The 16,161-nt window shown below is 48.8% G+C and overlaps 1 protein-coding gene across 46 annotated transcripts in view; it reads left to right on the top strand.

The window, feature by feature from the left end:
* DHRS7B (dehydrogenase/reductase 7B) overlaps positions 1–16,161 on the top strand; it is a 64,215-nt gene that overhangs the window by 38,878 nt on the left and 9,176 nt on the right. For 21 of the 46 annotated variants that reach the window (XM_070563714.1, XM_070563710.1, XM_070563732.1 and 18 more), the window contains 2 exons: positions 6,333–6,511; positions 11,411–11,520. In XM_070563714.1, coding sequence (XP_070419815.1) covers positions 6,333–6,511; positions 11,411–11,520 — 289 coding nt within the window. Of the gene's footprint in view, positions 1–417; positions 845–2,976; positions 3,121–4,151; positions 4,410–5,811; positions 5,999–6,332; positions 6,512–11,410; positions 11,521–16,161 lie in introns of those variants that run through there. The other 25 variants (XM_070563691.1, XM_070563693.1, XM_070563702.1 and 22 more) reach the window with 7 other exon arrangements.

Consider the following 16,161-nt stretch of genomic DNA (forward strand, 5'->3'; position numbering starts at 1 on the left):
CTGTGGCATTTACAAAGTGCTTCTCATATGTTTTCTCATTGGAATAGTCATCCTCATTTTGAAATTAGGACACTTAGTTGCAGATGGAGGTAAATTTGCCATGTCATACAGCAAGTACACGACAGGGTGGACTCGAACCCAGCTCCCCACTGCTGACGGGGTGCTTTTCCTGCTTCTCCCCGACAGTGAGTGCCTTGTCTGGTTTCTGTCAGGGGCCTGGGCCTCTTGTGTGTTTTCTAGGAAAGAGGGTGAGATCACTCCAGCATCTTCCACTAATACTAAATCCATTTTACAAAGCATATTAGAAACCAAAATTGTTTTTTTGGGTCAAGGTGTCCAGGTAGCCATCATAAGTGCTGTTTTTAAAAACTGAGCTCAGACTTTGGCCCGTAACAAGCAGTTTGCCTCCAGCACCCTGTTCTTGTGTCGGCAGCCCGCACCGCACGTCTGGAGCTGTGCTTGGCGCCTTTCCCCGCTCCCTGGCGGGGCTGCTGTGCAGCCAGCGTGTGCTCGGCGTCCCACTGGAGAGCAGTGCTCGCCTGAGTGCGGCTGTGTTCCCAGGACTGGGCATTCAGCCGTCCGGTCTGAAGTAGTCTCTGGCCTTCCCTTTGATTTTATTTTTACTAATGCCAGCCTGCACCCCTTTAAACTGCGGGCCCCAAGGCTAGCTTCCAAAAATAGACCCCACAGGCCGCTGGTCTGTGGGTGGGGCCAGCATTCCAGGAGGGCCTGCTGACCTGAGGGTCTCCTCTGGCCTCTGGTCTAGTCACTCTGCCCCAGGTCAAAAGACCAGAGAAGACACTGGCGCCAGGACCCTCGACTGGCACAGTAGCTGCCCTCTGAGGTAGGACATTGTTCTTTCTTTCCAGTCGAAGGCGGCTTCTCCTATGCTTCCAAGCAAAAGAGAGCGGCTTTGCTCTGCTTTTCCTTTCTGAAAATAGATAAGTGCTTTCAGATATGTTTTCAGAGTCATAAGCTTATGTCATAGCTTATGTCGCCTTTAATAGACCAGCTGTTTGGAGCTGGTCGTCAGTTACGAAATAGAAGTATGGCTGGGGTTTGTGGGAACGGGATCCTCAGTGCTTTTGGTGACACTGAGCCACTCCTTGCCGCATGATTTCAGCATCCTGCTGGAACCCCTCTGCCCTTTAGCCTGATTTTCTTGTGTGTAACATGGCAAATTATTTCGTGACTAATTCTTCTTACAGACCTGAAGTCATTTTTAGTTTTGAACTCTGGAGGGTTTTCAGATCCCCTCCTTTGATTTTCAGAGGTGATGTCAATGATTTAATTTTTATGTGTCGTCTCTGAGTAGATCCCATCAACCTTTTTCCACTGATGGTTCAGTTTATTTTATTTTTATAACTGCTTGAGAGAATAAAGGAATCCTAGGAATGTAGTGTAGAATTTTGGCCAGTGGATGAGGAATGGAATAGATGGCCTAAAGGGTGACATTTCTGCTCAGAGCTGATTTCTTGGTGACAGTCTTGTTCTTCGTTTGAGGTCCCGAAAGTTCTTTAAAGAGCCTCTCAGTGGAAAATAAGGGTGCAGCTGAATTCTGAAGCCATGATGAGAGCCCGTGAACTTTCTGGCTGCCCAGCCCCGCGTAGCACTCACCCGTGGAGGGACAGCATGCTGTTCTCTTAGGTCTGGAGCCCTGTAGTGGGTAGTACATGAAAATACCAGCAGGCAGGCTGAGTGGTGAGCATGCGAGCTCTGGCTCCTCCCGCCAGTTGACGGGGCTCCTTAGCGTAAGGTCATGCTTCAGTCATTCCCTGTCGATTAGAGAGCAGACGGGAAGGGGCGCGCGCACATTTGTTAGGCAGCACTCTGTACTTCCAGGCCACATGTGGTCTGTGGTTTCTGTTCGAGGAGGGCTCTCACCTTCTTCCCTTTCTGACCTCTCTCTCCATGGATCTATCCTGCTCTCTGCTCTGGCTCGCAGTTCTCTGCTCTGGCTCGCAGTGGTGCTGGGCCCGCTCTCCCTTCTTTCTTTTCTTTTCTTTTCTTTTTTTTTTTAAAGATTTTATTTTTTTCCTTTTCCTCTCCAAAGCCCCCCGGTACATAGTTGTATATTCTTAGTTGTGGGTCCTTCTAGTTGTGGCATCTGGGATGCCACCTCAGCGTGGCTCGATGAGCGGTGCCATGTCCGCACCCAGGATTCGAACTGACGAAACACTGGGCTGCCTGCAGCAGAGCACACGAACTTAACCACTCAGCCACGGGGCCAGCTCCTCTCCCTTCTTTCTACAAGCTGATCTCAAATGCTGGAAATCCTGAGCAAGATTTTTTCCCACTTCCTTTTTATACCTTCAATCTTGCTTTCCCAGTTACATCTGAAACTAGCAATTAGGAAGCATTTTGGTATAAAGTGCAAAATTTATAAACATATTAAAGTCCTTCTTAAATGTGATTTTCAAAGAAAACAGGTCCCCTTTGACCCTGCTTTACATAGGAGATTATTTCCTAATCTGGAAATGTGGCCGTCCAGGACACGATTCCTTTCTTCCACTTTGGAGCTGTCCCTTTTGCTCAGAGAAGGCCCCTAATCACCACAGCAAGACGGTGGGGTTATCTCTGTGTCTCTTGGCCATTCTCAGTGCCAAGGGTGAGACAGGAAGGAGTGACGCAGCTGTCTCTGAGAGCCCTGGGAGGCCCAGCGGCCCAGGGGCCTGTTGGTGTGGCCACGTGCACTGCAGAGCTGAGTAACAGTTGGAGGTCTTGAAGAATTTGAAAAACTCCCCGACAGAGTGGGGATTGCCAGTTTGACCAGCCTCATCTGGAAATGTAACTCCAGGAAAGTTACCCTGAAATTGAACCGGATCCTCTCAAATAAATAGCTTGCTCTGGAGTGTCTTTTCCCACCACCATGACCCCGAGTTCGCTGGGCAAGGTCGGCACTGGGTTCTAATTTACTTCACATTCTGATTCTGTAAAACTTGCCAGACTGAATGCAGATGTGCGCTCTCCCCACAGAAGGCTGGCCCGTGGGCCGAGGATGGATCCCACTAACTTGGTGCCATATTTGCCTCGGGCAAAGTGGTCCCCAGGGCCAGGAGACCAAGGCTGGCATGCGATGTCGTGTCAGGTGCTCAAGGAATCCCAGAAGCATACGAGACGGTGTGTAGTTTTCTCTCTTTTCTTCATGTTGTAGATTGCTGGCTTGGGTTTTAAATAGGGGCATGAACATGTAGTTTGTTGAGAGCTGAAATTGTCTGACGGTGTGCAGCCTGTGTCTGCAGTGGGGAGCCTTGCTGGGTGGGTTTATTTTCATCCTGCTCCTTCCTGAGTGTGAAAAAAGGGTCAAAGGGACATTTGGGCACGTGTCTGTTCTCCTTGCTGTGCTGGCCTTGATGACTGTTATGGTAGCCACATTTTCCAGTACAAACCTTGGGATATGGGATCCTGACTTCTTCTGACAAAGTTGGGTTTGGTTTTCTTCCCCCCCCCCCCCGCCATTTCTTAATTTAATTAAAAGGTTTATGAAGATATAAATAGTAAACTACAGGGGCCGGCCCCACAGCCGAGTGGTTAAGTTTGCGCGCTCTGCTTCCGCGGCCCAGGGTTTCACCAGTTTGGATCCTGGGCGTGGACGTGGCATGGCGCATCAGGCCATGCTGAGGTGGCATCCCACATGCCACAACTAGAAGGACCCACAACTAAAAATACACAACTATGTACTGGGGGGCTTTGGGGAGAAAAAGGAAAAAAAATCTTAAAAAAAGAAGCAAACTATAGTGAACTGTATCTTTAATGAGTTTCCTTTATTTGGAAGAAACCAGTTTTCATAAATCAGGGACTTCGTCAGACAACCTTAGAAATCTGTTTGTCGTGAAACTAATTCCCGGGTCAGTAGCTCTGAGCTAGCCGTGGGTCATGATGGTGCTGGTGGCAGCTACATTTACTGAGCACTTACCTCACCAGGGCCGTGCACGCATTTCCATGTATTAACTTGTCTGACCTCATAACAAACTGGAGGTGGGTACTCGCATGCCCTCATTTTACAGATGAGGGTCCTGGGGCCCAAAGTGGTGCGGCCCCTTACCCCTGCTGGCAGAGGGCGGGCCGGGCTGTGAACCCAGCTGGCCAAGGGTCACCCTTATAGGCGCTGCACTGCGGTCGTCTTGCTGCAGTCTGTTTGTGTTTTCCAGGTGGTCTCTGAAACCTCAGGGTTTTGGGAGGCAGCAGCTGCACGCTGGTGCTTGGAGTCCTGGCCCTGCCCCAGCGTGTGGGTCTGAAGGCGTGGGCCCCCCGCGCTCCGTCTCCACGGGCTGCGGAGGAGTGGGCAGAGCCCTTTCCACCAGCTGACGAGTGGAGCTCCGGGCCGCAGCCCAGAGGCCAAGCCCCGCTGTCCTTTCATGAGCAGCGTCCCCGCCCCCTGGTCACCCTGGACGGCAGCTGGGCCCCAGGTGATTCTGGGTCAGGCAGGCAGATCCACCTTGGAACCTGCCTAGTATAAGGATCTGGGATCGCAGTAGGGAAGAAGCTTCCCAAGTAGCCGTGCTGCTGGTTGACACCCCCCAAGTTTATCACATGAAACTTCTGAGCTCTAGTGACCCTGGGGCCTACCTGTGTGTTCTGTCAGTTGCTGTAATTTTCTGGTAAAGCCATCAAACCCGCAATCATTCCTGCCCCGGGCTGGGAAATACTCACACACCCTGCCACTCTTCAGGACCTGGGCCCTGTGAGGGCCCTGCACAGCACCCGCAGACCCACGGAACGCAGGGGCGCTGTTGCCTGCCACGGAAAGGATCCTTGGGTCCTGGCATCTCCCCTGGGATTTGGCCTGGCCTGTAGGCCAGAACACCTGCCTGAGCTTCCTGTTGGGGGAAGGGATGGTGCCAGTAGTACCCAGGGAAAGGGCTTGGCATTTTAGAAACCCCTTGAATTGCCAAGTCCTCCAGGTGTAGGCTTGGCACAATGCGGGGCGAGAGGGAGTGGACCCACTTAGCAGACAGTGTCCGGGCATTTTTCAGAAGGAGATTAAGTGGAGGTTGATGGGAAACAGTCAGTTTTACAGAAGTTTGTCCAAGAAAGTTGTTAATTTTTTATGATGAACAAGAATTTAGGTATATTTGGAAAGGTAGGTGAAAAATTAAACTAAATACTAAATTAGTTGAGTTGATAATTCAAATCAGAGCAGAACCCTTTTGCAGTAGAACCGTTTGGCCTGCCCTGAACCTAAACTTCAGGATCAAAGCAGCTCAGGATGTGGGTGGATTTGGGTTGGAGTTCAGCGGGTCGCAGCTTCGTGGTGCCCACAGAGTCGCCCTTGTCCTGGGTGAGGGAGTGAGACGCTGTCTGCAGGGTGTGCTGTTGAGGAGGTGTGGCACTCAGTAGGTGGTCACTGTCAATCTGGTGAGTAGTGGAGAGCTCAGGCTGCTTTGCAGGAGCTCTGCCCTTGGCTGCCAGCCTCTTCTTTCCCAAAGAGGGTTACTGTGCTCCTCATGTCCCGGTCCTGGAGGTGGACTGTGGGTGGACATTTGTGTAATAGACTTTGCGCACTTCTCAAGTGGCCTTACAGAGCATTTCGTTCAAAGGGACCGACATGGTGTTGCTCCTCATTAGTGCCCTTGACCCTCCTTTAACCCTGTGTCCCCTCTTAGCTGTTTCTCTGGGCACAGAGGCATGGGGGAGTGATGAGGAAGGGGCAGGCTTGGAGGGATGAGGAAAGTGGGGGCCGTGGGGAAGAAGCGGTATGTTTCTTCAGAGCTGACTGGGCTCTCTTGCACAAGCACCCGTGTGGGTCCCGGTCCCTCTGGCTGGTGCGACTCACCGCACACGTGAGGTGAGCACGTGCTCCAGTGGCCCAGCAGGGCAACCCGCTTGCAGCCGGAGTCGGCGCCCGTGCATGGCTAATGGCAGCCCTGTCTGCCAGCTTCCCTTTGGGTGTCCGTGAGACCTGTGGACAAGAGGACGCTTGTGGGCCATCGCCGATCCATCTAGGGGTCACCCCACCCAGAAATATCCATCTACCCAGGGCGGAGTATATAGATTGGTAAGGTTTTCTTTTAAAAAGAAATTTTCTAGTTTCACAAATGAGAGTGAAAATGATAATGGGTATTCCCTAAGTTCTTCAAAACCAGTTTCTCAAAGAGAATCTGGTGAGCACTGATAGGCCAGTACCTCTGGTAACACTCACCAGGTACCTGGTCCTATGCTGAATGCCTGTCGTAGCTTGTTCTGGGGCGTGGAAGGAAGACTGCTGGGCTCAGAACTGAAGTCCTCACAAGAGGGCCCTGGGCTCTGTGTCACACTAGGGCCAAGAGGGTTGGCAAGTCTCCTGGGTTCTCTCATTTTGTCACTAATTCATTTGGTTTCGGTTCTTCTAGGAAGAGTCTGCTGAAGGTAGGGGTCATGGACTTCATCACCTCCACGGCCATCCTGCCCCTGTTGTGTGGCTGTGTGGGAATCTTCAGCCTCTTCAAGCTGCTGCAGCGGCTGCGCATGAAGGCCTACCTGCGGAACGCTGTGGTGGTCATCACAGGCGCCACCTCGGGACTGGGGCGAGGTAGGTCCAAGGGGCAGGGGGGTTGGCTCCGGCGTGAGGAGCAGCTCAGCTGCACGGGGATCACCAGAGCAGGTGCAGATCAGTGAAGCAGGCTGGGTGACTTGGGAACAGGAGTGTGTCACTGTCCTTGGTCCAGTTGGAAAAAACAAGAGCTTCAGTGCAATGAGAGATGGTCCCTGACTTTCAGCATCAGCGTTGGGAGGCAGAGGCAGTGAGGAAGACTGTGGAAAACGGGATACTGCACGTCCCACCGGGGGGCACCTTACTCAGCTCCAGCTGGTTGTAGAAATAGGGATTTTTATGTGAAGGCTCCCAATTTTCAAATATGGACAACCAATTTAAAAAGTGTTTTTACTTCTGTGAGGGCTGAACAAAGCATGCCTTTTCCTGGATTCAGCCAGCCTCCCGTTTATGGCCTTGCTGTCACCTGCTCCACACCGTCCCCTCACTGGCCTGTGCCTCCAGCCTCACCCAGGGCACAGCCTTGGCGGGGTTGGAAACAGAATAAGTAATGCCTCAGCTGTCCCTTACCCAGGTTCTCCAGGTTAGTTCCATTCTAATTTGGTGAATACTTTGAGCTTCTAGGTCCCAGGACTTGTGTGCTGGGACAGAGGCCTGGGTCAGCCACCTGCATCCGCCCCACAGATGAGTGTGCCGAGCTGCCGTCGCTTCCCTTGCACACACGTACACGCCTGCCCTGATTGAGTGTCTGACGTGCAAGGCTCAGGGCCAAGTGCTGGGACAGACGTGCAGAGCGGTCCCCTCCTGCAAGGCGTGTGCAGGGGTGGGGGGGAGGGGCTTACGCACTATGCTGCGTTTCAGCCTCGGATGTCCCCAGCAGGCCTGGTGGGGAGCCACACCTCTCTGTGCTGGTGCATGAGTGGTCTCCCTGGGTCCCCACAGCCGGGATTCAGAGAAAGCATGACTTGCCTTAGGACCTCTGGCTGGACAGTGTGAAGCCAATCCCTGATTCCAGAACCTCCAGTCTTGCCTCACCTGCAGGAATGGCAGGGAAAAGGCAGGCGTGGGCCAGCAGGGAGGGCGCTGCAAGGCAGCCCAGGGCTGGGAGTGGCAGGGCTGTGCAGGGGCGCACTTGGTGTGACGGGGGCGCAGAGGAGCAGACAAGGCCTTGTCTGCAGGGTAAGTGGCTTGCCCTCGGCCGGGGGAGCCTGGGAAGGCTTGGGTGGCGTGGACTTGTTTATACACCACTGATGCTTAGGTGAGGTGTCTGGGGTGAGCCCTGGGTCTGGCATTGGATACCCAGACCTGCATGGGGCTAGCTGCCTCCAGGCCCTTTGCCACAGTTGGCCCTTTGGCCTTACTCAGCTACTAAATATAGGGTACTCAGCAGCTGCTTCTCTTAATCTCAGAGAGAAGCATTTTTTTAAAGTCCTTGAAGAGTATTTGAGAGTTGGCTGAGATTGAAAGGTGAGTTGCAGGCGCTCTGAATCGGGGACATTTGAGGACACTGTCTTCTTCATTATTCCACATTTCCTCTTCTGGACACCAAGATTGTGAAGGGAATAGAAAGTGTAATTGAAAAAAAATAAAACCTGTATATGTATATAATATAGCCATTTCCTGAATTCCAAATCACTCTACTTATGTTCTGCCCCATTTAACATCCTAGGGAAACAGGACTCCGTATATCCAGGCAGATAAAACAGGAACAGATTCTTAACCAGTGTCTCAGGTACAGACACCCTCTGCTGATGACTCCCACGGTGAGCTGCCCCTCAGCTTCTATGGGGAGGAGTCCCCGCTGCCCTTGGCAGCTGTGCCCGCCACGCCGGCCCTCCGCAGCTTGAGGTTATATGACGAGTCTTCAGACAGCTTTCTGCACTTCTCCTGTTTTGTCTCCTATTGTGTATATTTAAGCTACGTGAGCTTATCCTTGTAAAACAGTACAACCATTGACTAAAGGACCGGAATGTTCTGGATGCCCACTTTAGCCAGCCTAAGCCCTGAGGTCGTGAACAGCGATCTTGATTTATAAGCCAGTAGTCTGGCAGCACTGGAGAGCCGTCTGGCAGCCCTAGATAAATGGTACCTTGGGACCATCTTCCTTTTTCCCTTGACCCTCCTGCCTCCGTGTATCAGCTTTTTCAAGAAAGGAAAATGGAACCCTTGCAGTCTGTCTGCATTTCTGTCACTCCCTGCACAAACTTCAGTTTCCTCCCTTTTTGCCTCTGCTAGGAAGCAAAGTTTAAGCAGAATGCAGGCGACCCTTCTCCAGAAGCTGTTTAGACCAGCGTGCCCCTCCTACCTTTGGTTCTGCGGGTCTGCACCCTTTGGTGGTACCTCACAAAGTGTCTGTTGTGTGGGTCAGGACAAGATGAAATGGAGTGGGGAGGCCAGCAGGGCCGGAGATTCCGAATCTTTGGGAAGGATCTGGTAGGTGGATGGGCGGTTCTAGCTGCAGGAAGGCTTGAGAAATGCTTGTGTCTGGGTGCCACCCCCAGCCCTGCCCTGCCCGCGAGGGCTTTGCCGCTCTGCTGAGCAGGACAGCTGCGCAGGCAGGGTGGAGGCTGTGACCCCGGCCAGAACACCAGGGACAAGCGGAGCAGGGACCGAAGCTCTGTCTGGGTCTGTGTCCTTTGTCAGAACGAGACAATGAGCAAACCAACTAGATCCTCACAGGGGCTGGTACAGCACGCCTGAAAATGTGCTGATGGAGTCTCCTTAGCACCTCCTTCTGGAAAACTCCATCTGGGGCCATGCAAGGCAGTGCTGCCCTGGGGATGCAGTGAGAGTTGTGAGAGAAGCTACAGGGAGGGGCACAGAGTGAGAGGAGAGGGCCTCGCACCCTGAGCCGACCCAGACGCCAAAGGTCAAAGAATGCTCCCTCCTTTCCTGGAGGGCACTGGGGCTTCTTCTTCCATCCTGTCTTGAACTCTTCCGGCTTTAAGGAATTTTGACACTTTTGTGGGGGAAGAGCTGTCACACCAGCACATCCTGCCTGGAAGCTACAACCTCCTCGACTCCTCGCCGCGTGGCTCCCAGGGCAGGCCTGTCCCTTAGTGGGCACTAAGATGCCACTTGACTGCCTCGGCCTCTTAAGATTTGATCTGGGATGCAGAGGTCAGCAAGGGTCCCAGGGGTCTGCGCAGACCAGCTTGTGGGCCCCCGAGGGAGGCGAGACTCGGGTGAGAATGGGCAGTGCTCTCAGCCCTTGCATTTCAATTCTCCCCAACAGTCAGTTTTTAGGACATTTTAAAAGGCAGCTTAGAAATACAAATACAAATGCAAAAGTAGTGCTCTCTTCTGTAGTGCTTTGTATCTACTGTGCTGTATCTACTTTAACTCATTCGGTCCCTGGGCCATTTTTATCTGCATTTTACAGAAGAGGAAAGTGAGAAACAGAGGTTCTAACTTGCCCCAGATCACAGAACCAGTAAGTGTTGGAAGTCAGAGTTACACACAGGAAGTCTAGCTCAAGTCCCTTGACCACTGGGCTGACCTGCCCTTCACAAACTGTAAGCTTTCAGGGCACTGAACATTTAGTTAGGACATGTTTAGGGGCAGGGCAGGCAAGAAGCAAGAGGACCTCACCCTCTGTACTGCTTAGCCCCGGGGTCTGGTGGTCTCCCTCCCTGCCCCTCTGCCGTAGCCTCAGGGAGCTTATGTGGGACTCTTGCTGGGGTGGTCCTAGTGAGGCTGCCCCTGCCACGGCTGCTCAGAGCCCCTCCTTGGGGTTTTGACCCTGGAGCTTGGAGGAGACAAGTCAGCGGCCCCTCTCCTGTCTGGCAGAGGACTGGTGTTATGTGAGCCCAAGGTTGCCCCAGCCCCGTTTCCATCTCGTGGAGAAGCCAGGCTGGGGGATGAAGTGGAGAAAGGACCGGCAGGCATTGAGAGAGGCTGGTTCCTGTTGCCAGGGCTCTGGGCAGCCACCACTGTCCCTCCCAAGTCTTGGATGTTCCGCTCTTTCTCTTAATTCCGGAGCTATCCCAGAATCCTCCTGATTAACTCCTCTTTTTGCTTTGCCCCGGTGTGAGTTGAGTCTCTTTTCTCACCACGAAAAGGACAGAGGTGTCCAAAGAGTTTCGGACTCTCCCCTGCCATGGTCTTAGTTGATGTCTTCATCAACGGTCACCTGAGATGTGGTAGTGGGCTCAGCTGAACCTGGTCCCCTTCCTTCCGACCCAGCAGGAGGGGGCCTTTTGAAATGCAGCCACCAGACCTTTGCTGTTGGAGGCACTCAGTACGCTTCAAGTCTTGAAACTATAGTTGTGTCATATCCCAGCCTAGCAAGGCTGTTACTCTCCACTTGCACCTGCCCATTGTCCCTAAGCTGCTTAGCATACTCTGCTCCCTTTACCTCAAGTTCTTTCTGGGGAAACAGCCCCTCAGGCCTCTTCACCCCTTCTCGGCAGAGCCCTGTGCCCACTCTGCTTCTACAGAATGATGTCAGTACCCCTAGGAGACAGGTCCCTATTGCGTTCAAGTGACTTGGGAAGCAGCCTGGCTTGTACTAGAACATACGCTTCGGCAGACCACAGCAGCACAGTAGCTGGCCCTGCCTGATCACGAGCACGTTGCTTGACCTCCCTGAGCTTCCTCGGTTGTGAAAATGGGGATAATGCTCACAGGGTTGTTCAGAGCTAAAGATCATTATGGAAAGTGCTGAGCATAGTGCCTAACAAACCCGTCTGCCAGTCCCTAGCTTCCTCTTGCCTGTGGGTGTCTGTCACACCACTGAGCATGAGCTCTCTAAAGCAGCAGCAGAGCTCATTTACCACTCACTTCGTGCCTGGTCCACAGCAGTCTAGTGCGCCTGTGTGGCGTGCATGAAGAGACAAGTGCATACTGGGAAACACTGGGTAAGTCTGCACTGACCTGCACTGGGGAAGAAAGGCATTGAATTTCCCCTGCTGTCAAGGCTCTTTCTTCTTCCCTTAGAATGCGCCAAAGTCTTCTATGCTGCAGGTGCGAGGCTGGTGCTCTGTGGCCGGAACAGGGAGGCCCTGGACGAGCTCACCAGAGAACTCGCTGCTTCTCAGGCCGCCAAGGTGAGCCCAGGGGTGTGTTTTCTGTGGGAAAGTCGTGCAGTCCATCCTCTGCAGGCATCTGAGGAGATAGCAGCCCACTCCTGGGCTGCGGGACGTGCAGGGTGTCCACACGGTCGCACTGTATGGGGAGGGCAGCCGGTCTCCACGGCAGCCGGGCTCCAGGGCCTGAGGAGGAGCTGTTGTACGGTTCACATCCTGACTGCACCGCCTACTAGCACTGCGAGCTTAAGAAGTTCCTCCTGTGAATGCGCCCCCCTCACCTGGCTAATGCTGACTCATCTCTTTGGTGGGCGGGGGATAAGGGGGCAGGTTGGAGATGATTTTCAAAATTTTAATTGTGGAAAAATATATATATAACATAATATTTATCATTTTAACCATTTATAAGTGTACAACTCAGTGGCATTAAATACACTCGCAATGTGTGTAATTATCACCACTATCTATACCCAAAACCTTTTCATCGTTCCCAACAAAAATTCTGTACCCATTAAATAATAATTCATTCTTCCCCCCACCTCCCCAGCCCTTGGAAACCTTATTCTACTTTCTGTCTCTGAATTTGCCTATTCTAGATGCCGCGTGTAAGTGAAAACACGCAGTATTTGTTCTTCTGTGTCTGGCTACTTCATAACGTCGTTGAGGTCCGTCCATATTGTAGCATGTATCAAAATCCCGTTCCTTTTTATAGCAGAACAACATTCCATTGTATAGCTATACCACATTTTGTGTATTCGCTCGTTTGCTGGCGGACACCAGGGTTTCCATCTCTTGGCCATTGTGAATCACGGCTGCAAACGTGAGCGTGCAAATATCTCTCGAGTCCCTGCTTCCCATTCTGTTAGATGCATCCGAGGAGTGCAACTGCTGGGTCTTATGGTAGTTTGATGTTTAATCTTTTGAGGAACTGCCAAACAGTTTTCCACAGCAGCTGTGCCATCTTACATTCCCACCAGCCGTGCACAAGGGTTCCAATTTCTTCACGTCCTCACCAACAGTTACTATTTTCTGTTTCTTTTTTTTCAATTATACCCATCCTAAGAAGTATGATGTGGTATCTTGTTGTGGTTTTGATTTGCATTTCCTTAATTACAAGTGATGTTGAGCATCTTTTCGTGTGCTTGTTGACAATTTGTATATCTTCTTTGGAGAAATGTCTGTCAGGTCCGTTGCCCATTTTTCAGTCAGGTTGTTGTTTTTGTTGTTGTTGCTGAGTTTAGGAGTTCTCAATATATTCTGGATATTAATCCCTTATGAGAGATGTTACCTGTCAATACTTTCTCCCATTCAGTAGATTGTCTTTTCACTTTCTTGATGGTGTCCTTTGATGTACAAAAGGTTTCAATTGTGATGAAGCCCAGCTTATCTATTTTTTCTTTCATTGCCTTTGCTTTTGGTGTCATATCTGCGAGGTTGTTGACAAATCCAGTGTTATGAAGATTTTCCCCAATGTTTTATTCTAAGAGTTTTATAGTTTTAACTTTTACATTTAGGTCTTTGACGCACTTGAGTTAATTTCTGTATATGGTGTGAGGTAATGGTCCAACTTCATTCTTTTGCATGTGGAGATCTAGTCTTCCCAGCACTAATTGTTGAAAAGATTGTTCCTTCCCCTTGAATGGTCTTGGCACCCTTGTCATAAGTCAATTTATCATGTATTTGAGAGTTTATTTCTGAGTTCTCTATTCTATTCCATTGGTCTATATGTCCTTATGTCCTACCATACTGTTTTAGTTAATGTAGTAAGTTTCAAAGTCAGGAAGTGTGAGTCCTCCAAGTTTGTTCTTCTTAGTCTTCAAGATTGTTTTGGCTATTCCTGAATAGCCATTGAAATTCCCTATGAATTTTAGGATGATTTTTTTCTGTTTCTGCCAACAATGCCATTGGGGTTTTGATAGGGATTGCACTGAATCTGCAGATCGCTTTGGCTAGTGCTGCCATCTTAACAATGTTAAGTCTTCCAGTCCATGAACATGGGATGTCCTTCCCATTTAGGCTTGCTTTAATTTCTAGCAATGTTTTGTAGTCTTCAGTGTACAAATCTTTCACCTCCTTAGTTAGATTTATTCCTAAATGTTTAATTCTTTTAGTGGTTATTGTAAATGTGTTTGTTTTCCTAGTTGTATTTTCAGATTATTCATTGCTGGTGTATAGAAATGCAGTTGAATTTTGTGGGTTGATCTTGTACCCTGCAATTCTGCTGAACTGATTTGTTAGCTCTAAAAGCTTTCTGTGGATTTCTGCGATTTTCTATATATGGAATCATGTTATCTGTGAATAGAGATAGTTTTGTTTCTTCCTTTCCAATTTGGGTGTCTTTTATTTCTTTTTCTCCTCAAATTGCTCTGATTGGAGTTTCTAGTATGATGTTGAGTAGCTGTAGCAAAAGCATCCTTGTCTTGTTCCTGATCGTAGAGGGAGCACTTTGAGTCTTACACCATTGAACATGATGGGACCTGTAGGTTTTTCATAAACACCCTTTACCATGTTGAGGAATTTCTCCTCCATTCCTACTTTTCTGAGAGTTTTTATCATGAAAGGGTGTTGAATTTTGTCAAATCTCTTCTCTGCATCAATTTAGATGATCATATGGTTCTTTTCCTTTGTTCTATCAATATGATATATTATATTGATTGATTTTCTTACATTGAACCACCCTTGCATTCCTGGGATAAATCCCACTTGGTCACGTTGAATAAACTTTTTAATATGCTGTTGAATTTGATCTGCTGGTATTTTGTTGAAGATTTTAGCATCTATACTCATAAAGGATATTGGTCTGTAATTTTCTTGTGGTGTCTCTATCTGGCCTTGATATCAGAGTAATGCTGGCCTTGCAGAATGAATTAATCAGGAAGTGTTCTCTCTTCAATTTTTTGGACGACTGTAAGAAGTATTGGTGTTAATTCTCTTTTAAAGTTTTGTAAAATTCACCAATGAAGCCATCTGGTCTAGGGCATTTCTTTGTCAGGAGATTTTAGGTTACTGATTGAATCTTTTGTTTGCTTGAGGAAGATTGGCCCTGAGCTAACATCTGTGCCAGTCTTCCTCTATTTTGTATGTGGGTCGCAGCCACAGCATGGATGATGAGTGGAGCAGGTCCCCACCTGGATCCAACCCTGTGAAGCTGGCCACCGAAGCAGAACACACCAAACTTTAACCTCTTGGCCACAGGGCCGGCCCCAATACCTGTCTTTTTAAATCTGCTGAGACTTGTTTTGTGGCCTACACAGAGAATGTTCCGTGTGCTGGAGAAGAATATGTATTGTGCTGTTGTTGGGTGGAATGTCCTATATACATGTTAGGTCCAGTGGTGTATAGTGTTGTTGAAATCATGTGTTTCTTTCTTGCCCTTCTGTCTGGTGGTTCTATCCATTATTGAAAGTGGAGTAGTGAAATATCCAAATAGCACTGTAGAGCTGTCTGTTTCTGCCCCCAGTTCAGGTGATTTTTACTTCGTGTATTTTGAGGGTCTGTTTTTATGTACATAAGTGTTTACAATTGTTCTATCTTCAAGCCTGTAATGTACCTTTTATTATTATATAATATCCTTCTTTGTCTCTTGTAGCCTTTTTTTATTTAAAGACCATTTGTCTGATACAGTCTAGCTACCCTCACTGTCTTGGTTGCTGTGACGTGGGCTGTCTTTCACTCCTTCACTTTCCTGTGTCTGTGTCTCTAGATCTAAAGTGAGCCCCTAAAGGCAGCAGATAGTGGGGTCTTTTTTTAAAAAAAAAAAACTCCATTCTGTCAACCTGTCTTTTGATTAGAGAGTTTAAAGTATTTACATTTAAAGCAATTATTATTAAGGAGGGACATACTTTTGCCATTTTGCTGTTTGTTTTCTATATGTTTTATAGTTTTTTTGCCCCTCATTTCCCGCATTACTGTCTTCTTTTGTGTTTAGTTGATTTGTTTGTACTGAAATGCTTTGATTGCCTTCTCATTTCCTTATGTGTGTAATCTACAGCTGTTTTCTTTGTGGTTGCTATGGAGATTACCTTAAATATCGTAAAGTTATAACAATCTAATTTGAATTTATACCAACTTAACTTCAATAGCAGACAAAAACTGTGCTGCTATACACCTCTCTCCTGTCCCCTTTCTGCCATTCATGTCATAGATTACATCTTTATACGCTACTTGCCCAGTAATAGTTTTTAAATGCATTTGTCTTTTAAATTGTGTAGAAAATTAAAAAGTAGAGTTACAAACCAAAATTACAAAAATACTAGCTTTTATAATTGCTTTTGTATTTACTTTACTGGAGATCTTTAGTTCTTCATCTGGCTTTAAATTATACTGTCTAGCTTCAATTTCAAACTGAATAACTCTCTTTAGCATTTCTTGCAGGGCAGGTCTAGTGGTAACAAACTCCCTCAATTTTTGTTTATCTGGGAATCCTAATTTCTCCCTGATTTTTCAAGGATAGTTGTGCCAAGCAAAGAATTCTTGGTTGATAATTTTTCTTTCAGCACTTTGATATCTCAACCCACTGTCTTCTGGCCTCAGGGTTTCTGATGAGAAGTCAGCTGATAATCTTATTGAGGACCCTTGAAGTGAAGAGTAGCTTCTCTCTTGCTGTTTTGAGGATTCTCTCTTTATCTGTTGCCAGTGGGATTATAAGGTGTGTTAGTGTAG

The sequence above is a fragment of the Equus przewalskii genome, chromosome 10, assembly GCF_037783145.1.
Source record: "Equus przewalskii isolate Varuska chromosome 10, EquPr2, whole genome shotgun sequence".
NCBI classification, from domain to species: Eukaryota; Metazoa; Chordata; class Mammalia; order Perissodactyla; family Equidae; genus Equus; species Equus przewalskii.